Source organism: Podarcis pityusensis, assembly GCF_964106645.2.
Source record: "Podarcis pityusensis genome assembly, chromosome: 2".
Classification (NCBI taxonomy): domain Eukaryota; kingdom Metazoa; phylum Chordata; class Lepidosauria; order Squamata; family Lacertidae; genus Podarcis; species Podarcis pityusensis.
In genome coordinates, this window is record NC_138029.1 from 108,777,111 (window position 1) to 108,800,320 (window position 23,210).

The 23,210-nt window shown below is 47.9% G+C and overlaps 1 protein-coding gene across 2 annotated transcripts; it reads left to right on the plus strand.

Moving 5' to 3' along the window:
• The first annotated feature begins 134 nt into the window (after window positions 1–134).
• On the plus strand, window positions 135–19,244 carry LOC308469703 (uncharacterized protein). Of its 2 annotated transcripts, none has more exons than XM_080992552.1 (3): window positions 135–628; window positions 7,850–7,969; window positions 14,543–19,244. In XM_080992552.1, the coding sequence occupies exons 2-3, from the start codon at window positions 7,882–7,884 to the stop codon at window positions 16,048–16,050; spliced, it is 1,596 nt and encodes a 531-aa protein (XP_080848678.1). In that variant the 5' UTR covers window positions 135–628; window positions 7,850–7,881; the 3' UTR covers window positions 16,051–19,244. The 2 variants fall into 2 exon arrangements, with proteins under 2 accessions (XP_080848678.1, XP_080848677.1); XM_080992551.1 differs by having other exon boundaries at window positions 136–658.
• The last annotated feature ends 3,966 nt before the right edge of the window (window positions 19,245–23,210 follow it).

Consider the following 23,210-nt stretch of genomic DNA (forward strand, 5'->3'; position numbering starts at 1 on the left):
CTCCAGCGGTAAGGATTCCCCAGAACGCACCGAAACCGCTCGTCTTCTAGAACGCGCCCAAAGATCTAGAACGCCGACGGAGATTCTTTTTCAACTCTCCGGGGGGGGGGGGGAGAGACACCTTTTTCCTTTGCGGGAAAACTCGCACGGGCAGGTCGAGAAGAAACATTTTAAGGTCACCGCGGAGGAAACTCGGATGAGAGCAGCAACCAGTCCAGAAGACATAAATATAGATATATTCCAGATAGGATCGATCGATTTATTTATTAAAGAGAGCAAGCTCTTCTTCATCCACCCCATCTTTCATCCACACACCCCAACCCCCCCCCCTCGCTGCAAGAGCCACTCGCGATCCCGATCTGGGGGTCCTTGCCCAGCAGAGGGCTCCCCTTCCTGCTGCCAGCCGCCCGAGCTGTGCCCTTCTCTGCCGCCGCCGCCGCTCGGCAGCCCCGCACCGAGAGAGGCGGAGTTTCCTGAGTCAGCCGCCGCTGCACATCCGGATTAAGCTGAAGCGGCGGCTGCTGCTGCTGCTGCTTCTCCTCCTCCTTTACCCCCCCACCCCACAACACGCAGCAGGGACGACCCCCCCCCCCGGCCGATCTGCAAACTTGCCGGAGCCGCGCTCCAGGTGACCAAAGGCGAGGATCCCCGCGGAGAGGTGAGGGAGGGGCTGCGCGCGGGATCGAGGCCTGGAGGGATTGCCGACTAATTGGCCCTGATCCCTCCTCCCCCCCGCTCATTTTTTTGTTTCATGGTGGGGGGTGGGAGGGAAGGGATGGCGAAGCAAAGCCCTTCTGCCGGTTGAGGGGGTGGGGAGCCCTTTAAAGGGGAGGAGGGGGGAGCGATTAAGCCTCGGCCCATTTTGCTGCAGGGGGTGGGTGGGACTGGGAACAAGGGCGAGCGCCAAATTGGCCGCCGGGGGGGGGAGGGAGAGAAAAGGAGACTTTATTATTTTTTCCACCTCCTTAGAAGATCAATGGCCAAATCGAATTGGGCTCCTGCGTCCTCCTGCAGTGGAATCGGAGCAAGCAGTTTCCCATCTGTCCCTATAGATTTCGGGGGTTAAGGCCCGGATTTAGTTTTCTGGGTAGCCTCGTAAGCGTGTTGCAGCACGCACAAAAGTTTTAATTTGCAAGCAATCCGGGTTTTCTTTTTTCTTTTTCGTGGTAGCCGAGCGCGTTCAGTTCATCCCCATGCAGAAACTCCTAGCCCTTTCTTGTGGGTTACTTTAATATGGGGGCGGGGGGTAAATAAAACAGCGTCCCTGCCCGCTTTTGTACCAGAAGTTACGCCCACCTTTGTCATGTTAAGTATTCTTGCTTGGAATCTAGTCTTCGCAATGCTACTGCTTCCAATAATTATTAGTAATTCTTACAAGATTTTTGAAAAAGAGATTTCTTACATGGCCTTGGGAGTTAAGCTCTCAGGGGCCCTTAGGGTATGAGCACAGCAATTTGAAATCTCAGAAATTAACCAGTATCACATACTGCTGTATTTATGCTTATTGCAATATTATATTTGCACTTGTATGTGTTTTTAAAAGTTGCTGAGAGTGATCCCTGAGATGCTGCAGGATAGCTCAGTTCCAACAATAAAGTTCTTCTTATTCTATGTTCTGAAGTGGCCAAGTTTGCCTTCTGCTAAAGCGTTAACAGAAGAAATGGGCAAAGTATGAAAACATGCAAACTTTATTTTAAAAAACCCATTATTGGAAAAAGCCTTATTAGAAGATGAATTGGAAGAACAGGAATGGTATTAGCATGGAGGCAAATTTCCAGTTATTCTAGTCCAGGATTTCCCAAACTTGGGTCTGCAGTTGTTGTTGGACTATAATTCCCATCATCCCTAACCACTGTTCCTGCTAGCTACGGATGATAGGAGTTGTAGTCCACAACAGTTGGAGAGCCAGGTTTAGATGAGCAAGGGCACTAACCCCCTGGATGTTTTTGGGCTTCCAGCTCCTATCTGCCCTAGCCAACCTAGGCCAGGGTTGATGGGAGTTGTAGTTCAGCAACATATGGTGCACGACCAGTTAGCTACTCCTGCTCAACAGTCTAGTATGTTGTGTCAAAATCCACAAAAATGTGCTTGATTATGCCCCAAGATTTCCTGGATGAGAGCCTGTTTTATCAAATGATGCCTCCGATGTAGTGATTTCTGGTTCATAAAAGCTCATGCCTCGCTAAAGCAAACAAATTATGAACAAAGAACTTGCAGCACCTTGGACGATATTATTATAAATAAGGCTTGCACAGATTTCTCCATTTTTAATCTGCTTTTGAACCCTTGCAGTGTAGGACATAGCACCGTTTGGACTTTATGCCTTGAGTTGCCCTAAATATCTCGAGCTGGACTTCTGAACTGCATAAGGCCTCATTTGCCAACCTGGCGCCCTCCAGCTGTCTTAGACCACATCTCTCATCAGCTCCAGCCAACTGGGAGTTGTAGTTCAAAACTCCTGAAGGGAGCCAGTTTGGAGGCAGGGTGGAATCTCTTTAACATGAGGCATCACAGTTTCTGGTTTCCCACCCCCTTTTTTAATTTGTGTTTTTATTTTATTAAAAAAAAAAGCATTCCCTCCCAATCTTGGGAGAGCTAAACTGCAACTGGTCTCACACACCCTGTTTGTAGACACTTTACCTGACTAACCAATAGCAGATTGCACAAGAAATTAGCAATCCAAATAAGTATTGCCGCTGTGCAAATAAACATGCTCCGGATTGGGTAATAGTTTGTGTGTGGCTCTCCAGCCCTTTATCTGTTCTTATTTTTTCCTCTGCCTTTTGATATCCCACCCTTTTGTATATATCAAATTAAAATCAGCAAGAGGTCAGCTTTCAAATGTGCTGGGAGAGTTATTATACCCACAGGGAGTTAGAATCCGTCAGCGATATTCATCAGCGAGGTGCTGTTGATGATAAATATTCCTCGTTTCTTCCAAGGGGCTGAGGGTGGAGTTTATGGTCTCTTTTCCCCTTCCACCTCTTCATACCAACCCTAGCCGAGGAGAGTGAGCTCATACTTTGGGTTCCAAGCTGGGGTTCAAGCCTAAATCACGCGCTCTCCAGTTGCTGTGACTGGCCAGGTGCACTGAATGCTAAGCTTGGGTGTGGGAGCTGTGGGTTCAAATCTCTGCTCAGCTGGGAAGCTCCCTGATTGGTTTGGGACGTAGCCAATCACAGCCTGCGTAAGCAGCGGAAGGGAACCTTCTAGACTGGCAGTAGGGAACCTGCGGTCTTCTATATCTATCGTTGGGACTCCCAGCAGCCCCTGTCAGGGTGGCCAAGGGTCCAGGGATGATGGGAATTGTAGTCCCCATCAGCACCTGACGCACCACAGATTCCCACACACCCCTGTATTAAGAGCAGGCATAGGCAAACTCCGGCCCGCCAGATGTTTTGAGACTACAATTCCCATCATCCCTGACCACTGGTCCTGTTAGCTAGGGATGATGGGAATTGTAGTTCCAAAACATCTGGAGGGCCAGAGTTTCTCTATGCCTGATTGAGAGGATCAAACCATCCGCTTCCGGGTCTGCAAAACAACAGGGTCCTGTCATGCAGCTAGAAGATTCCAATATATGGCAGGTTTTTTGGGTGGTGGTCCTGAGGGGATGGAGAATGGCAAACTGCACAGACCTTGAATGGGAGAAGGTCCAGAATTTGTGACTCTGAAGGCCCCAATGAGCTTTAAAAATGGAATTTAAAAATTCACATTACCTCTGGAGTTGGAAGGCGAAATAAGCAAGACTTGGGATGGCTTTTATTACTTGAAGAGAGCTGCAGAAATTCCTATGCAAAAGCCTCAGTGCAGAGAATATGAGCAGATTAAAGGTTTAGCCAGACACCGTTTTGGGGAAGAAACTCGGTGGCCCCACCTTTGTGGAATTGGACAGGATTTTCTGAGACCTTTTCCGCTCCCTGTAGAACCACAATCTCCAGGGTTTCTTGTTGGGAGTGGGGGGGCATGGCTGTTGAATTAGTATAAGCCCAGTAGTGTAAACATCCTTAAAGAGCAGTGAAGCCTGTTCTGTATTGAATCTGGCCGCCATGGAAACCAGGAATAGTCCAATGAGATGGATGCCTGCAAAAGGGCTGGAGCTTTGCAAGCGCTTCAACAATGGGGCATGGGCAGTGGGCGGCATTTTAAATGTAGTAGAAATTTTCTCTGGGTATTAAGTGGGGCAGCTTGGTGTTTCCACCCCCTTTCCTGCCCCAATCAGACTCACAAACGGTGCTGCTATGTTGCAATTGCACCGCCCTGAGTTGCCAGGCCAATGCAGCATTCGGATACTTAAGGGTTTTTGTTTCTTAAAAAATAAATAAATAATTGAATGTTTTGCACGCTGCTTTTCCCACGGTGGAGCTGAGTTCCAAAAGCCTCCCAAGAAAACAAGCCATTATAATTTAAAAAATAAAACAAAACAGCATCTCCTAATACAGTGGTACCACGGGTTACATACGCTTCAGGTTACATACGCTTCAGGTTACAGACTCCGCTAACCCAGAAATAGTGCTTCAGGTTAAGAACTTTGCTTCAGGATGAGAACAAAAATCGTGCTCTGGAGGCGCGGCAGCAGCAGGAGGCCCCATTAGCTAAAGTGGTGCTTCAGGTTAAGAACAGTTTCAGGTTAAGTACGGACCTCCGGAACGAATTAAGTACTTAACCTGAGGTACCACTGTACAAGAGAAAGATGCCCTTGTGGAAGCACAGTAAAGGAATCTGAATAGCAAAAACACAAATCCAAGTTGGTCACATTGGGATGTGTGTCGGGAATGCCAATGGAAAGAACGTCCAGTGAACCACCCCAAATGCTTCCTTTACGGGTGAGAGAAAGGAGGAGGTCCTAAAAACAGGCTCTCAGCTTAGGGGGCCAGCAGTCTCTTTTCTCACCCACTGCAGCCAGCTAAGCACCAGGCGAAACGCACACCACCCCACTGTCTGGGGTTATTGGGCAAGATCCACAGGAACAGGACTCTCTCACCCTGGAGAATGAAACTACAGCGGTATCTCGGGTTACAGACGCTTAGGTTATAGACTCCGCTAACCCAGAAATATTACCTCAGGTTAAGAACTTTGCTTCAGGATAAGAACAGAAATTGTGCTCCTGTGGCGTGACGGCAGCAGGAAGCCCCATTAGCTAAAGTGGTGCTTCAGATTAAGAACAGTTTCAGGTTAAGAACGGACCTCCAGAACGAATTAAGTACTTAACCCGAGGTACCACTGTATCCGCTTCTCCCTCTGCTGATGCCCCCCCCACAGTATTTCGCTTCAGGCTGAGGGAGCCGACTTCTGTCCACAGTTTCGAACATAGCACCCATGCCCCCACCGTCCTTAGAAAACCACTTAATCCTGATTTGATTTGGAGGTGTTCGGTGTGAAGAAACAATTGCAAAAACTCCCCCCCCCCCAATCTGAATGTTAAATCAGAATCTGTCAAGGTGTATCTTCCTGGCATAAGTTGGGTACAGTGGCTGGTGGAGGTTTCCTTCCCTTTGGACGTTTAGGGAAGTTTGAAAATATCAAAGCCCCTATAAATTGCAATGTGAGACGGGGCCTTTTCTGCAGTGGCACCCTCAGCTGTGAAATGGCCTTTCAGAAGGAAAGGCAGCTAGAGCCACATCCCTCAGCGCTGTATAGGCAGGCGGTGAAAACAGCCTTCTTCAGCATGGCTTTTCGATGGTTTGCTTTGCTCCTTTGAAGCCTCGAGGCTTTGATTTTTGTTAAAAGTGTGCGTTTTCCAGTTTAGTTTTTGCTACTTTATGCAAACCTCATTGAGGTTGGAAACTGCTATAAGAAAGCTTAATAAATAAATAAATTGGGTTGTAGCCCATGCTAGCCCTACTCAGAGTAGATCCACTGAACCATCAACTTGCATTAATTAATTCCAATGGGTCTACTCTGAGTAGGACTCAGTTGGATCCCACTTGTGTGGAGGTTGCGGGGGGTGGGAGAGACCCCACGGGCCTATGCTGTGTTAGAGACTGGGGTTTTTTTTTGGCTTCCACTCTTGGAATTCTGGCTGTGGGTGAGTTTGTAGAGCATATTTATACAGATCATAGAATCATAGAATTGTAGAGTTGGAAGGGACCCTGAGGGTCATCCAGTCCAACCCCCTGCGATGCAGGAATCTCAGCGAAAGCATCAATGGCAGATGTGTGTTTATTTTTGTAAAGGTCCTACTTCCAGACATTGCAATTAAGGTGTGCCGGAGTACCCATTTGCCAGATTCCAGCTTTTCCATTTGGTGTAAAAACACCTTAATTTGGTCCTTTCCTGGGCCTCTCAGAATAACAGTTCTATGTACGCATATAACACTTCTTATCATGCCTGTGAAAGAAGGCAGGGAGTATATTTAAAACCCAGCACACCTGCAGAGGTTGCGACACTGTGTACTGAATCTGGCGGAAAGGCCTTTAACCAGGCTGTCTCCTCTTGTCCATTAACCTGCTGTTGGCTGGTGATTTTATGAGCAAAGAAACCTGTTGCTTCTCCTCCTAATGTTCTCTAAGGCATAGCAGGGGGCCGATGGGGGGGGAGACCTGTGGTCCTCTGAATGGATGCCTTTGGACTCCCAAGTCCAGCCCCCAGCCAGCACGGCCAACAGTCTGAGATGATGGGAGATGTTGTTCAATGGTCTCCAGAAGGTCGCAGCTAAGCCACCCCTAAGTAGTAACAGTAAAGGGACCCCTGACCATTAGGTCCAGTCGTGGCCGACTCTGGGGTTGCGGCGCTCATCTCGCTTTATTGGCCGAGGGAGCCAGCGTACAGCTTCCGGGTCATGTGGCCAGCATGACTAAGCCGCTTCTGGAGAATCAGAGCAGCGCACGGAAATGCCGTTTACCTTCCCGCCGGAGTGGTACCTATTTATCTACTTGCACTTTGACGTGCTTTCGAACGGCTAGGTTGGCAGGAGCAGGGACTGAGCAACGGGAGCTCACCCTGTCACGGGGATTTGAACCGCTGGCCTTCTGATCGGCAAGTCCTAGGCTCAGTGGTTTCACCCACAGCGCCACCCGCGTCCCCCCCTCAGTAGTACATTCCAATAGAATCATAGAATCATATAGTTGGAAGAGACCACAAGGGCCATCGAGTCCAACCCCCTGCCAAGCAGGAAACACCATCAGAGCACTCCTGACATATGGCTGTCAAGCCTCTGCTTAAAGACCTCCAAAGAAGGAGACTCCACCACACTCCTTGGCAGCAAATTCCACTGTCGAACAGCTCTTACTGTCAGGAAGTTCTTCCTAATGTTTAGGTGGAATCTTCTTTCTTGTAGTTTGGATCCATTGCTCCGTGTCCGCTTCTCTGGAGCAGCAGAAAACAACCTTTCTCCCTCCTCTATGTGACATCCTTTTATATATTTGAACATGGCTATCATATCACCCCTTAACCTCCTCTTCTCCAGGCTAAACATGCCCAGCTCCCTTAGCCGTTCCTCATAAGGCATCGTTTCCAGGCCTTTGACCATTTTGGTTGCCCTCCTCTGGACACGTTCCAGTTTGTCAGTGTCCTCCTTGAACTGTGGTGCCCAGAACTGGACACAGTACTCCAGGTGAGGTCTGACCAGAGCAGAATACAGTGGCACTATTACTTCCCTTGATCTAGATGCAGCCCAGAATTGCATTGGCTTTTTTAGCTGCCGCGTCACACTGTTGGCTCATGTCAAGTTTGTGGTCAACCAAGACTCCTAGATCCTTTTCACATGTACTGCTCTCAAGCCAGGTGTCCCCCATCTTGTATTTGTGCCTCTCATTTTTTTTTGCCCAAGTGCAATACTTTACATTTCTCCCTGTTAAAATTCATCTTGTTTGTTGAATGTTGAATGGGTTTCATTTGTTGTTGGTAGGTGCTGCTGGATTCCTGAGAACTCATTCTGCCATGGAGCCATGGGTGTATCTGGACCCGCGACAGAGGGCACTATATCGAGATGTCATGCAGGAGAGCTACGAGACACTGATGTCTCTTGGTAAGAATCCCATTTACCTTCCGCTTTGTATCGGTTCTCCTCTTCCATTCATACTTGGTTTTGCTCCTCTTTTTTGTGTGTGCACGCTATATTCACTGATAACATTTTCAGGGAAGTGGTGTTCTTTGTTCTGAAAAAAAGGTGAGGGGGGAAGCAGTGTGAATTTCCCAGAAAGGGAGAAAAAAACCAATGAGAGACCCTCAGACTCCTTATTCTTAGATGAGAATGGCCTGAGAGATTCGGAGACTCATAGCAGAGGCAAGATCTCATATGTGCTGTCAGCTGCCCAGAGTGGCTGGGGAAACCCAGCCAGATGGGTGGGGTGTAAATAAAATTATTATTATTATTATTATTATTAGTATTATTATTATCATCATCATTAGGAAGCAGAAATGTACCAGGTTACAGTTTATAGTCACAGTTGCACGCATTTTAAATTCCCAGGGAGCAAATGAAGAACTTGGCTGGGAAAAAGACACACAGCTTTCCCACCTCAAGGAGCAAATGGGGTACAAGCACAACATTTCAGATAGTGAGGTTCCGACAACAGTTTTCTAGGCACCCAGCTCACCGTTTGACAGGAGCTCCTCTCGTCTTGCCTAGGGAACCTCTTGGTTTTGCATTACGGTGGTACCTCGGGTTACAGACGCTTCAGGTTACAGATTCTGCTAACCCAGAAATAGTACCTCAGGTTAAGAACTTTGCTTCAGGATGAGAACAGAAATGGCGCGGCGGCAGCAGGAGGCCCCATTAGCTAAAGTGGTACCTCAGGTTAAGAACAGTTTCAGGTTAAGAACGGACCTCCAGAACGAATTAAGTTCTTAACCCGAGGTACCACTGTACGTGCAACATTCCTCCCTAGGGAATAACATTCCAAATAGGCAGGTCCGAAACCTGTCAAACAGGCCGCATAAGGCCAGACGTGTGTGCTTAGTCCCTGCCCAAGAACTCTCGCTTGCTTTGACGCAATGTGCTGGACGTGAGGCGTACGAGGGCTTCAGTCAGACCTCTCCCCCCTGGCTGCTCTGCCCGACTTGAACAGGGAGTTCAAAAGCTACTCTGTGCTGGGGGGGGGGTCCAATTCTCCCCCTCATGCAGTTCTTTCGCTTAATTCCCAGAGCTAATTTTGTTGTTGTTTACTCGTGTCCGACTCTTTGTGACCCACTGGACCAGAGCACACCAGGCAATCCTGTCTTCCACTGCCTCCCGCAGTTTGGTCAAACTCATGTTTGTAGCTTCGAGAACACTGTCCAACCATCTCATCCTCTGTCGTCCCCTTCTCCTTGTGCCCTCCATCTTTCCCAACATCAGGGTCTTTTCCAGGGAATCTTCTCTTCTCATGAAGTGGCCAAAGTATTGGAGCCTCAGCTCCAGGATCTGTCCTTCCAGTGAGCACTCAGGGCTGATTTCTTTAAGAATGGAGAGGTTTGATCTTCTTGCAGTCCATGGGACTCCTGAGTGAAAAATGACCTCCGTAATGACCTCAGAAGGATGGACCTTGGCTCCCCGCGCCCCGAGGCTGGCTTCCATACCTCACCTGTGTAATAAACGTAAATCTGCCCTTATTCCCTTATGGGGGACACAAGAGCCCTTATAGAGTCCTTTGCAGGTTCTCCATCGGTAGGAGAGAATAACTGAGGCCAACCAGAGAATATTGAGAAGCAAAGCAGCTAGTAAGCCTGATCTTTATTGAACTGTTGCAACAGGGTGCCCCCTTCACACGCAGGAGAAGGAGGAGGACCCCAAACAAAGGTGTGCCCGCCCTTATATAGACATTTTAAATTGCCCGCCTTGGAGTCCAAGACCACCCTCCGGATACATCACACCTACATCACAGAAAGGGCGGCCTACAACAGAAATCTGAGTGCTTTGTTTACCTCCTGTCTGGCAGATTACCTCCACAGATGGAGAACCTGCAAAGGACTCTATAAGGGCTCTTGTGTCCCCCATAAGGGAATAAAGGCAGATTTACGTTTATTACACCTGTTCCAGAACACCCAAGACAACCCGTGTCAGGTTTGCAATCCCATACAACACTCATGGAAGATGCTCCATGGATGGTGTGGAAGTATGGATAGGGGTGGGGTGGAGTCGCTCAGCGCCTCGGCTTTTATCCCCCTTCTGGGTCTGCTTGTGCAGAAGCAAGTTCCGCTTTTGTGCAGCTCACTTTTTGTAAGGACCAATTGCACCTGCAGGCCAAGCAAGAAGCTGCTGTGAGATCCGTAGGACTCTTTTAAGATGGATGTTGTCTTGTGTGAAATGTACGGTGCTCCAGTTCTAACGTTTGAGAAGACAGAATCCTAGGTATGAAAAGGCCTGCTCATTAAACTTGGAAAACCTGGCTACACATTCTGTATCATCCATAGGTTTAGGAAACAGGTTTCCAGAATATAATATAATATAATATAATATAATATAATATAATATAATATAATATAATATACTATACTATACTATACTATACTATACTATACTATACTATACTATACTATACACTATACTATACACTATACTATACACTATACTATACTATATACTATACTATATACTATACTATACTATACAGTGGTACCTCGGGTTAAGAACTTAATTCTTCTGGAGGTCCATTCTTAACCTGAAACTGTTCTTAACCTGAAGCACCACTTTAGCTAATGGGGCCTCCTACTGCTGCCGTGCCGCTGGAGCACGATTTCTGTTCTCATCCTGAAGCAAAGTTCTTAACCCAAGGTACCACTGTTATTAATATTAATATTATTATTAATAATATAATATTAGCCTTATTAGTGCCCTACCCATCTGACTGGGTTCCCCCAGCCACTCTGGGCGGCTTCCAACACATATAAAAGCATCATCAAACATTAAGCATTAAAAATTTAACTGCACTATCTAAGCCAGCCTTTCTCAAGCTCGGGTCCCCAGATGTTTTTTTGAACTACAACTCCCATCATCCCTGACCACTGGCCATGTTGGCTGGGAATGATGGGAGTTGTGGTCCAGCAACATTCAGGAATGCAAGGTTGAGAAAGACTGATCTAAAGGGTTATAACCCAATAAAAATTGAAGAGGCCTCTCTTTCTGTTCAGCATTAAACAAAGCACTTTTTACTCACTTGGCATAACACAGAACCTCTTCACTGGGCATGTAAACTTGGGAAAAAGTACCCTATACTTTCTGCAACCCTTTAAGGAAGCAGCTTTCTCTGGCCATCAAGGCTTCCATAGCACCTGGAACCAATTTGTCTGCTGCTTCCACAACAGTGCTGAGAAATCAAGCACAGGTTCTTCCTTGAGCTCCTGTTACTATTCTTGCCACTTGACGATCCATCGAGCTTTCTTTTCTAATAAGATACTGGCCATTTAATGCCTTTGTTTCCCAGCTCTTTTTCCCATTTTCTGCCTGTGGATCACCTGCATCCCTGCTGTTATCCACAGAGATCTGGAGACAGTTTGCATTTCCTTTACCTTGGGGGCATGGGGGTCGGAGGGTCCTGCAGGGTAAGAGAAAGGAGCCTGGGATTGTCTTAAAGAGTCCTTTAAGCACCTTAGCTTAAATGTGCCCCAGGAGATGCTCTTTAAAGACCCCACCCACAAAGAGAGTGAGTGCCCTTTCCAGCCAATAAATTGCCCTTCTCCCTCCCTCAGCTGCCTCCCTGAGAGGAGAGAGGCAGGCTGCTTCAATGGAAGCAAGGAACACAGGGGCTGAGATTCCGGTTTTCTTCTTCCCTGTTCTTCCTGGTGAGTATTTATTTTTTGGAATTGGGTATCCTTTTGCCAGGTGTGTTCTTTAGCAGGTTCCTGTTTTGCTGTCATCTCCTCTTTCCTATGCCCACCCTCCTCACTCTTGCCCCTTTTCCCACGCTGCCAGAGTCCCAATTTCCTACAGCCTCGCATGTTTCGTCTTCATAAGAAGCTAAGATGAGCTGTGCTGGATTCCATCTTGTCCAACATCCTGTTCTAACATGGGCCAACCAGATGCTTCCTTTTCTTTTAGTCCCTGGGGGATAGATACCATTTTGGGCCACTTTTGCACTGCACCTTTTGGGAGATGTAGTTTGCAAAGGGTGCTGGGAGCTGTTAAAAGAGACCCCTATTCCCCTCCCAGTGCTATAATTCCCAGAGTGGTTTAGCAGGCAACCCATCCTCCCAGGGAACTCTGGGAATTATTGTTCTGTGAAGAGAGTAGTGCCCCCCCAACAACTCTTGGCACCCCTAGCAAACTACAGTTCCTGGAATCATTGGGGTGGGGGGAGCTACACCTGTTTAAAGCGGTATCATAGTGCTTTAAATATATGGAGCAATTGTGGCTTTAATTACCCTCCCAGGGACTTTTGTGCTATCTCAGAAGCCCTTCTCGGCAGTGGCGCCCGCCCTGTGGAACGCCCTCCCACCAGATGTCAAAGAGAACAACAACTACCAAACTTTGAGAAGACATCTGAAGGCAGCCCTGCTTAGGGAAGCTTTTAATGTTTGATGGATTACTGCATTTTAATATTTGGTTGGAAGCCGCCCAGAGTGGCTGGGGAAGCCCAGCCAGATGGGCGGGGTATAAATAATAAATTATTATTAATTATTATTATTATCTCTTTCACCCCATTTCTTCCTACACCCTAAAGCTCCTTTCTTGGTCACCTTGACCCTACTCAGTCCCCTTCGTTTTTGCTTTTCATGTGCTGCAAGATTCCTGTCTCTTCTGAGTCCCCTGCCCTTATTTTTGTCCAGAGTTCCAGAACTCCTATATGCCAGTCTTTGCATCCCAGACATTTTGTGTGTGGAGTTTGTGTGTCTGTTCCTTGATGCAGATCAGCTGTGGGCTGCTTTTGGCCCTCCAGATGTTGCTCAACTACAACTCCCACTACGCTTGGCCTGAGTCAGGTTTGCTGGGGCTGATGGGAGTTGTAGTTGAGCAACATCTGGAGGGCCAACACTTCCCCCACAACTGATAGTGATGGTTGATGGTGATGATTCTGTTTTTAATGCAGTGGAACGGGGAAAGATGTTCTGCATACATTTTGCAAACCGCTCTCAGGTTTTTTTTAACCATCATATAGACCTGAAATGAGATAATAAAATTACTATTATATGGCACAACTATAGCACTTCCTATGTTGGAGAGCTCTGGACTTAACCACCTTTTCTGTTTTCTTATCACATATGCCCATCCCTTTCTTCCTGTTGTTATTAAAGGACCTGTAATGCAAAAATAAAAAAATACTTTGCCTGCAGCTTTTTAAAATAGACGTTTGGGAAGAAAAGTAATTAAAAGTAGAAGTAACCCTTTGTTACACTCCCCCCACAGTCACCCTGACTTTTTAGTGTTAAGCTTGAGTTTGTATCCTGTTTTAATTTCTTACATTTATATATCACTGTCTCCTCCAAGGAGCTTGGAAGTGGCCTATGTTGTTCTCTTTCTTCTTGTTTTCTCCTCACAACTACCCTGTGAGATAGGTTAGGGAGGGGAGGGAGAGAGAGATTGGCCAACGGTTACGCCATGGAGCTTCATGGCTGAATGGGGTTCTGAACCCTGTTCTCCCAAGTCCTTGTCCACGACACCTAACAACCTGCACTCCCCCCCAAGCGGCTTACAAAAAAAGTCAAGATGCTATTAATCCAGCCTTTCTAAACTTTGGGTCCCTGGACATTGTTGGACTACAGCTCCCATCATTCCCAGCCAGCATGGCCATTGGTCAGGGATGATGGGAGTTGTAGTTAAAAACATCTGGGGATCCAAGGTCATGAAATATAAGATAATGCAAAGGCTAAAGACATCTCCACCCCCCCTGCTGTTTTTTAAAATTGTAGCAGTCAGAATTTCATGTGCTTACCTGTAAAATCGGGTAGCAATAAAGGGAACTAATTGCCCATGTAAACTGCTAATGGGTTAGAGTTGATTGATGCTTTACAACTAAGGTGTGACTTGGCTGATTTTACAGTCGCTATGTTAATGCTTGGACTGCATTCCTTTGTGGCAACTTCTGGATAGCTTATTCTCTAAATCTCAGGGTTCAAGGCTCCCATTGGACAAAAGATTCCTGCATTTCAGGAGGCTGGAATAGATGACCCTCGGGGACCCTTCCAACTGTACAGCTATTTTTTTTTAAAAAATAATTATGCTTTTCAGGTTTATACATTTCACTAATTTTACAATCATATTAACATTTCAGAGCTTGACTTCCTTCTCCCTCTTTCTGCGGTTCCTTAAATTTATTTTTAACATATTCTGCCTACCTATCCACACTAACTTAATTTGCTCATTTATGTGGGGTGTAATCCTCAAGATTCCCACAATTTATTCATCTACTTTAAAAACCTACTCTTATTATAAAACAGCAGGTTATAACAATAATCCGGCCAATCATCTTATCTGTTTACAAATTACCTGTAAATATTCAAGAAACCATTTCCGTTCTTTTATATAAAATAGTTATCTTGATTTCTTATTCTTCCAGTATCCAACTGTACAGTTCTACAATTCTACGGAGGGGGTGTTGCTACATTTCATGTGCAATCAATAGGTGTTACTATTATATAAATTCACACATTTTGGCCTTCTTAAGTTGGTTGCCTTGTTTTCCAGCTGCAGACAAGTTGCTGAACAGCAACAACAATGAAGAGGAGGAAGAGGAGGAGGACGATGAAGAGGAGGAGGACGAAGGGCCCGAGGAGCTGCGGCCAGGCACGTCTCAAAGCACCCCCAGGCGAGTCAAGCCCGTGGTGCGCCGCGCACCGCCCAAGCAGCCGCCACCACCGCCGCCACCTCCCCCCAAGATCATTCCGGTGGTGAAGAAGGACAAAGCGACTCAACGAGGGCATGCGCTGAAGAAGAGCCTGGAGAGCCGCTGCTCGGACTGCACGAGGAGCCTGCATGCGCCGCCCCGGGGCCGCCAGCGGAGCGAGGCCAACGCGGCGCGGGAGAAGCCCTTCCAGTGCTCGGACTGCGGCAAGAGCTTCATCTGGAGCTCCCACCTGGAGCGCCACCGCCGGATGCACACGGGCGAGAAGCCCTTCAAGTGCCTCAACTGCGGCGAGGCCTACAGCCAGAACTTCCACCTGCTGCAGCACCGCTGCTCGCAGCTGATCGAGAAGCCCTTCAAGTGCCCCGAGTGCGGGAAGCGCTTTGCCCAGAGCTCGGCCCTGGAGAACCACCGCAAGGGCCACACGGCCGAGAAGCCCCACAAGTGCGCCGACTGCGGCAAGTGCTTCATCTGGGCCTCCCACCTGGAGCGGCACCGGCGGGTCCACACGGGCGAGCGGCCCTTCAAGTGCCCTGAGTGTGGGGAGACCTACAGCCAGAGTGCCCACCTGGCAAAGCACCGGCGCAACCACATGGGCGAGCGGCCCTACAACTGCCCGGCCTGCTGGCGCAGCTACGCGCTCATCTCGGAGCTGGAGGAGCACAAGAAGACCCACCTGGGCTGCGAGGACTGCGGCAAGGTGTACCGCAGCCGCCAGACGCTGATGCGCCACCAGAGGGGCCACCACCGCGAGCGCACGCACCTGTGCGAGGAGTGCGGCAAGGGCTTCGTGTGGGCCTCCCACCTGGAGCGCCACCGCCGCGTCCACACGGGCGAGCGGCCCTTCCCCTGCCCCACCTGCGGGGAGAAGTTTGCCCAGAAGGTGCACCTGCTCCAGCACAACAAGACGCACTCGCACGCGCGGCCCTACAAGTGCGGCGACTGCGACAAGCGCTTTGGCGACAGCTCGGCCTTCCTGGCGCACCAACGGGGCCACGCCATGGAGAAGAACCACAAGTGCCAGTACTGCGGGAAGAGCTTCGCCTGGAGCTCCCACCTGGAGCGGCACCAGCGCATCCACACGGGCGAGAAGCCCTACAAGTGCCCCGACTGCCCGGAGCACTTCAGCCAGACCTCGCAGCTCTTCAAGCACCAGCGCAGCCACCTGGGCAAGAGGCCCTACAAGTGCAGCGAGTGCGGGAGGAGCTTCGGCACCACCCTGGAGGTCATCATCCACCAGCGGACCCACTTCGGGACCAAGCCCTACCGCTGCTCCAACTGTGGGAAGGGGTTCACGCGGCGAGCCAACCTGCTGAAGCACCAGCGGAGCCACGCGAAGGAAAGCCCCTAAAATAAAATTTAAAAAAATGGAAGAGGGGGCGCGAGAGAAGCGGGGAAGGGGGGGGGAGAGACGGGAGACGCGCACCCTCTCCCTCACATTACCAAACGAGTCTAGAAGCCACACAAGGAAGAGGAATCCTTTTTGTACATTCTGCTTAACGGGGGAAAGCTACGGCGCAGCTCTTGCAGTGACCCCGGCGGATCTGCACGGGGTTGAGGAATTATTTCAGGGGTTAGGGTGGGGTGGGGGAAAGATAGCAATGGAAAAGAAACACGCGACCGCAGCATATAAGCGAAGAGATTGTAGACACACACACCTCGATAAGCGGGGCGGGGGGAAAAGAGGTTCTTGGAAAAGAAGGCCTATTGAGGTGAAAACCTAGTAACCATGTCCACTGGGGAGTTTTGATCCTGATTTAGAATCCGTATGGGTGTCTCGCTCACCTTTTTTGTTTTGACACTGTGTACGTATAAATATAACCCATGTTTTGGGAAACGAAAAGCTTTACTTGACTCTTCCTCGCCCTGTATTGTATCCGACTCCCTTCTCCCCGCCCCTCCAGCCCTGTTAGAAGAGCGCTGATGGATCAGATCGGGGGCCAATATAGGATTGTGCGTCCTGTCCTCCTAGCGGCCGTTCAGATGTCTATGGAAAGCCAGCAAGCAGGACCCGGGTGCAGCAATCACTTGTGATTTCCAGCAACTAGAGGGGTTTTTTGTGTTTTTGTTTGCCTCCGACAGTTGAGGGGGGAACATTGCTCTCATGGCTAGTAGCTGCTGCTAGCCTTATCTTCCATGAATTTGTCTAATCCTCTCTTATAGCTGCTTCCCCCATGGGTAACTTTGAACTCTGGATAACAAAGCTTTAACATGCTGAGGACTGACCTCCAGACCTTAGATGCCTAACTGAGAAGGACTCAGACTTCACTAGATGCTAGGAATCCACCTGGGTAGCAGGGAGGGCCATGAAACTTTGGTAAGCCTCTTGAATGTGGAGGAAAAGCTTTATTGACTTATTCAACACAAATAATCTAAACATTTTTGGGGGGGGGTGGGTAGGGGGAGCATGAACTCTGCCTTGAGTAGCGCTCCCACCCAAGTAGCCGGTGCATTGGAACTTAAATGGCCACTGAGGGTCAGATTGCAGCATTTAGCTAGAGAAGCTCAAATTGGTTTTGCTTGGATCTCGGAATCTCTCCTGCTCAGTTTCTGCTTTCCAAAGCTGCTGATGGCACCCTCCAGACCCAGGAATCCCTGGAGGGTCTCGTTTCCTGAGGTCTAAAGGAAAAGCAGAGAGGATTGAGACCCCATTAGAAAGTGGGAGCTGTGCTTATGTGCCGCTATTCAGCTAGATGGTCCCCTTCTTTGAGCTCTTGTCTTTTGGGGTTCTTAATAGTTTGGCCACAAATGTGAAGCACGTGTGCGAAATCTGCTCACTGAGGTATTGGTGAGAAAGCCCATCTCTTCAGTTTAGGGAAGAGGATACAACATAAGTGTGCAACTTACTGAGGGGAAGAAAACCGTAAAACACTCAAGGAGGGTTCAGCTTTGGGCCTGGAAGCATGCTGGGGTAGTGTATTGTTGATGGATAAGATTCAGAATAGGAGTTCAAAGGCTCATGGTCTCTTTATTTTTATTTTTTTGAAGGGGCAGAGGGTAGCTGGCTGTAGGCATCAGCCTGTCTTAAAACATAAAATCCAGATTTCTAGGAGGGTGGATCTTGGGTCCAGAAAGCCCAACAAATAGGCATCTTGGAGTTTTCCTATCCTGGTTTGGCAGTAGGATTGATGTACACACACACATACATGCAATGATAAAGAAGTTGAGCCTTTGGGTGGTGTGATGGATGCATGAGAAACTAAAGAAGCAGAATTTATAATCTGGAAAAGAGGCAGAGGAGGAATGTGGAGCTCTCAGTGGGAGAAAAGGGAAATGTTACCTTGCCATGCAAGGTTAACGCCTCAGAACTTACTACCGTAACACATCATGGCTCCACCTGCACCTTACATTTAAAGCAGCCATTATTATTTTTTTAGTATTCATATTTTCCTGAAAACGTTTCAATTATAAAGAAAGCGATGCAAAGGAAAAATAATAATTAACGCACTGCTTTAAGCAGTTGTGGCTTCCCCTCAAAGACTCCTTGGGGTTGGTAGTTTGTTAAGGGTGCTGAGAGTTGTGAAGAAGACTCTCCTATTCCCCTCCCAGAACTACAATTCCCTAGAGGGGTTTAGCAATCTAACCCTCTTCCCGGGGAACTCTGGGAATAGTAGCTCTCTGAGAAGAGAGGGCTTTCCTAACAACTTCCAGTGCCCTTAACAAACTACCGTTCGTAGGATTCTTTTTGTGGGAGGCCATGACTGTTTAAAGTGGTGTGATACGACCTTAAACATATGTAGTGCAGATGAGGCCCTAGACACGAGTTGGGGAGAACTGAGAGCAAAAAGGCCTTGCCTCTCCGCTGTGGCGAGGACAGGCGAGCTGTTACTACTGACTGAGAGCAGCGCATCTTTGCTCCAGGGAGGGGCGACTGCAGATTTTGGCCACCTGCCATGGGTACTTTGCTTAAGCTTCCTGTGCTGCAGCGGGTTGAGCTAGATGACCCTCAGGGGTCCTTTCTGGCTCTGCAATTCTGTGGCAATCTCTCCTGTCACCTACCTCGGAATCTCGCTCGGGAGGACTGACTGAAAAAGAGCCCCGTTTCCCGCACCCCATTCTTCCTCGGCCCTGTTGTGACGGAGAGGCCTGCAAAGGAACAGAAAGCCTTGCTTGTCACGGGAGGCCTTTGCGCTGCAACAAGAGACACACCCCAAAGAGGCATGGCGCCACAACACCCTCTTAACCATGCAAGTGGGTGGACGGATGAGGCCTGGACTCTGGATTTCCCTCTGCTTCTGCCTCCGGCTTAACCTCTCCCTTGTCTTATGGGTGTCTACTCCCCCCCCCCCTGTTGTTCTGCCCCTTCTTCCAAGCTTTATTTACTTTATTGCATTTGGGGCGGGGGGCAAGGGGAGTCTGTTTGCCTCAATGTACTTCTGTTTATTTTTCTCCCCCCCCCCTTTTTTTGTTCTCATCCAAAGCAAGCGTCTCTTATGTTTTAGGGTCCTGTCCCCTCGACTGACTTATTAAAAGGGGGAGTTTCTAAGCTCTGACTTCTTTGTTGTTGGTTAGGAGTAATAAAGATTGAAAACGTAGCTCACGCAAGTGTGGCGTGTCTGGTGTTTTGTTACAGCCCTGTTGGTTTACAGAAGGCGGCGTTGGCACTCTTCCTTTCGCTGAGCTCAGGGCATTGGTGCAAATGCGAGGCCTGGGATCCACTAGTAAGCACAACGGGTGGTGCTGTGGTCTAAACCACTTGCCGATTGGAAGGTCGGCGGTTTGAATCCCCGCGATGGGGTGAGCTCCCGTTGCTCTGTCCCAGCTCCTGCCAACCTAGCAGTTCGAAAGCACACCAGTGCAAGTAGATAAATAGGTACTGTTGCAGCGGGAAGGTAAACGGTGTTTCCGTGAGCTCTGGCTTCCGTCACTGTGTCCCATTGCACCAGAAGCCGTTTAGTCATTCTGGTCACATGAACCAGAAAGCTGTCTGTGGACAAACGCTGGCTACCTTGGCCTGAAATTGAGATGAGCGCTGCAACCCCATAGTTGCCTTTTGACTGGACTTAACCGTTCAGGGGTCCTTTAACTTTTTTTACCTATACAGTGGTACCTCGGGTTACAGAGGCTTCAGGTTACAGACTCCGCTAACCCAGAAATAGTGCTTCAGCTTAAGAACTTTGCTTCAGGATAAGAACAGAAATCATGCTCCAGTGGCGCGGCGGCAGCAGGAGGCCCCATTAACTAAAGTGGTGCTTCAGGTTAAGAACAGTTTCAGGTTAAGAACGGACCTCCGGAACGAATTAAGTACTTAACCCGAGGTACCACTGTATAATAAAATGTATACCATAAGGTGCCAGGGTGGGTTACTATAATAGGTTATATACAGTTAGGGGGGAAAGACGACCATTCTCATTCCCTCCAGAGTAAGGGAAGCACAACGGCCGGACCAATAAATGGTAAGAAACTGAGTACATCTGAAAATGCAGGTTTGGGCTGAAGACGAGTCCTCGGTTGAAGAGTGTTGACCTTAAGCAGTTGCTCCCAAACTGGTCTGCCAGCTTCATTCTGGTGGTCCTTCGCATATCTGGTTGAAGACCAGCTGCAGCACATCTGTCGCATTAAATACTCATTTTAATTGCCTCTTTTATCTGTTGTATTGTGCGGTCTGAATTCAATGGGGTACAACAGATGAGAAACCCAACTCCTAGGGGCCAAGGTCCCATCATCATGTCCCCCCAGTAAAATATTTGAGGGGGCCGGCCCCTCCAAAGTTGATGGGCATTGCAATTTAAACGGTGTGTACATTGGGTCATATGATCAGTTATGCGAAACGGGGCTTACCTGCCCCCCCCCCCAGTATTTTATTCAAGTTGGCACTCCTGAAAGAAGCAATTAAAAATATAGCACTTCCAATTGCTTAACAGCAAAATGACAGGGTCTCCACCTGTATCAGGCTGCTGAAGTGAAGAAAGCAAGCAAGCTGGGCTTCTCTGTAGTAGAATTTCTTTTCATTCATAGTAACTCTTCCCTTTTCCTGCCTGGCTGTGTCCATTACCGTAACCCAAAGGTCTACATATCAAAGTAAATCAAGACGCTCAGAGTCTGCCCACTCGTAAGGGGTTAATGGAGGGATGGGGGATGTGGTCCTCCAGATGTTGAACTTCCAACTCCTTCCAACCCCAGCCAGCAGGATTGGTGGTCAAGATGGTTGTGTAGGATAGCTACATCTGGAGGGGAACAGGTCTCCCACTTGCAATAAGCACAAAGGGATGCTCATCATCTGCTTTTGGAAAAGGCAGCTGATTGGGGGCAGGAAAGAGGTCTATAAGATCAGATGGGCAGGAACTGTCTGAATGGGTGTTATGCATCACTCACTAGACCTTAAGAAACCTTGGGTGAGTTGCATTTCATGGACTTGCATGGGCGTAAGGGTCAGACCTCTGTAGATTAAATTATTATTATTATTAGATTGAATCTTTAAAATCATAGAATCATAGAGTTGGAAGAGACCACAAGGGCCATCGAGTCCAACCCCCTGCCAAGCAGGAAACACCATCAGAGCACTCCTGACATATGGTTGTCAAGCCTCTGCTTAAAGACCTCCAAAGAAGGAGACTCCACCACACTCCTTGGCAGCAAATTCCACTGTCAAACAGCTCTTACTGTCAGGAAGTTCTTCCTAATGTTTAGGTGGAATCTTCTCTCTTGTAGTTTGGATCCATTGCTCCGTGTCCGCTTCTCTGGAGCAGCAGAAAACAACCTTTCTCCCTCCTCTATGTGACATCCTTTTATATATTTGAACATGGCTATCATATCACCCCTTAACCTCCTCTTCTCCAGGCTAAACATGCCCAGCTCCCTTAGCCGTTCCTCATAAGGCATCGTTTCCAGGCCTTATGGCTGTTCTGTTTCAGCTACCAAGAAGTCTGCAATCAAAATCCTGCAAATCAAGCAACGTTGGCATACAAACACGTTTATTCTGCTTTCAAGGTTCAGAATTAAAACAATTGTTCGTAAGGGGAAGAATCGAAAAAGATGGCTGGAAGGACATGGAACAGAGAAAAAGGGAAGATTCAAACAGGAAGGGAGAGGCAGCTGGTGGAAAGTTATAGCCCAGGCTGTGCTTACAAAAAAGAATAAATATTAAAGTGAGATGTATTTAAAGTTTTGCATGAAGGTCATCCAAACTCTTGCCAAGAACAGCTAGATTCTGTGACCTGTGTAAAGTATGCATGTTAGGCCCATCGCATTAGCTGATTTGGGTTGCGATCCAATGCACGTTTACCTGCGAGTAAGTTCCCATTGATGTAAATGAGGTATACTTTTGAGAAGACACGCTTAAAATTACACATTTGCTGGACAATTCACATTATTTTATTACAGGTTTATCCCACCTCTCCCAGAAACACAAGGTTCTCCCCCACTTTAGCTTCACAATGATCCTGTAAGGTAGGCTGAGAGAAAGCGACTGGCCCAAGGTCAGTGAACTTCATGCCTGAGTGGGGATCTAAACCCTGGTCTCTCAGGCCTAAGTCCGACACGAACCATTACACCACACTGGCACTCTAAAAAAATATATATATTTTTTCAAACGGTGTCCTGATAATAAATCAGCAGGTGGTGGTGGTGGTTGTTTTAAAAAAATCACTTTTAAAAACACAAATCATTGTTGAAACTGCAGGTGACAAGAACAGGTAGCAGAGGCACTTTCCTCCTGAGTGACAGCAAACCTCTTCCTAGTTGATGGCTGCTTTGTGTGAGAGATCTAAAAACAAAGTTTATGTTTATCTTTTCTCTCAGCTAATCATTCCTTTAACTTGCTGCTCCCAATTAAAATCCGGAATAGGGGACCTGTGCTTCTCCAGCTGTTGTTGAACTCCCAACAACTTATTTTTTAAATATTGTGTGTTGTTATTCCTGTAAGTTGCTTCAGGACTCCTTTTGTGTGACGCAGTAAATAATAATAATAATAATAATAATAATAATAATAATAATAATAATTTATTTATACCCCATCCATCTGGCTGGGTTTCCCCAGCCACTCTGGGCAGCTTCCAACAAAACACTAAAATACAATAATCTATTAAACACTAAAAGCTTCCCTAAACAGGGCTGCCTTTAGAAGTCTTCTAAAAGTTTGGTAGTTATTTTTCTCTTTGACATGGAACTGATTTTGAATTGCTGGTTTTGAACTGGCGCCAGTCATCACAGTCAATGGTCAGGAGTGATGGGAGATGGAACACCATTTGGAATGTCACAAGCTTCTTCTTGTTCTACACAATATTCAGTTTCTGCTTTTTGTGGGCAGCAGCAATGGAACGGGGGTTGTACAACCCTCCAGCTTCACCCTCCGACCCCTGGAAAACTTGTCGCTTGCAAAGATGCCCACTTCTGTCTCATCGCCGCACAGCATGAGGACTAGAACGTTGGCTTGCTTTTAAATGAAAGCTGAATTTATGAGGCGGGATTTCTACACCTAAACCAAACTTTTTGCAGCGGTGCTGAATATACACACAGCATCGTTGGAACACCTGAGGCTCTACCCCATGCTTTCACCTATTCCCTGTTCTC

What these genes read in the sequence shown, in the direction of transcription:
- LOC308469703 (XM_080992552.1), top strand. Translation starts at nt 7,882, where the DNA reads ATGGAGCCATGGGTGTATCTGGACCCGCGACAGAGGGCACTATATCGA. An exon ending in CGAGACACTGATGTCTCTTG is followed by an intron (nt 7,970 to 14,542) that starts GTAAGAATCCCA and finishes CTTGTTTTCCAG; the next exon opens with CTGCAGACAAGTTGCTGAAC.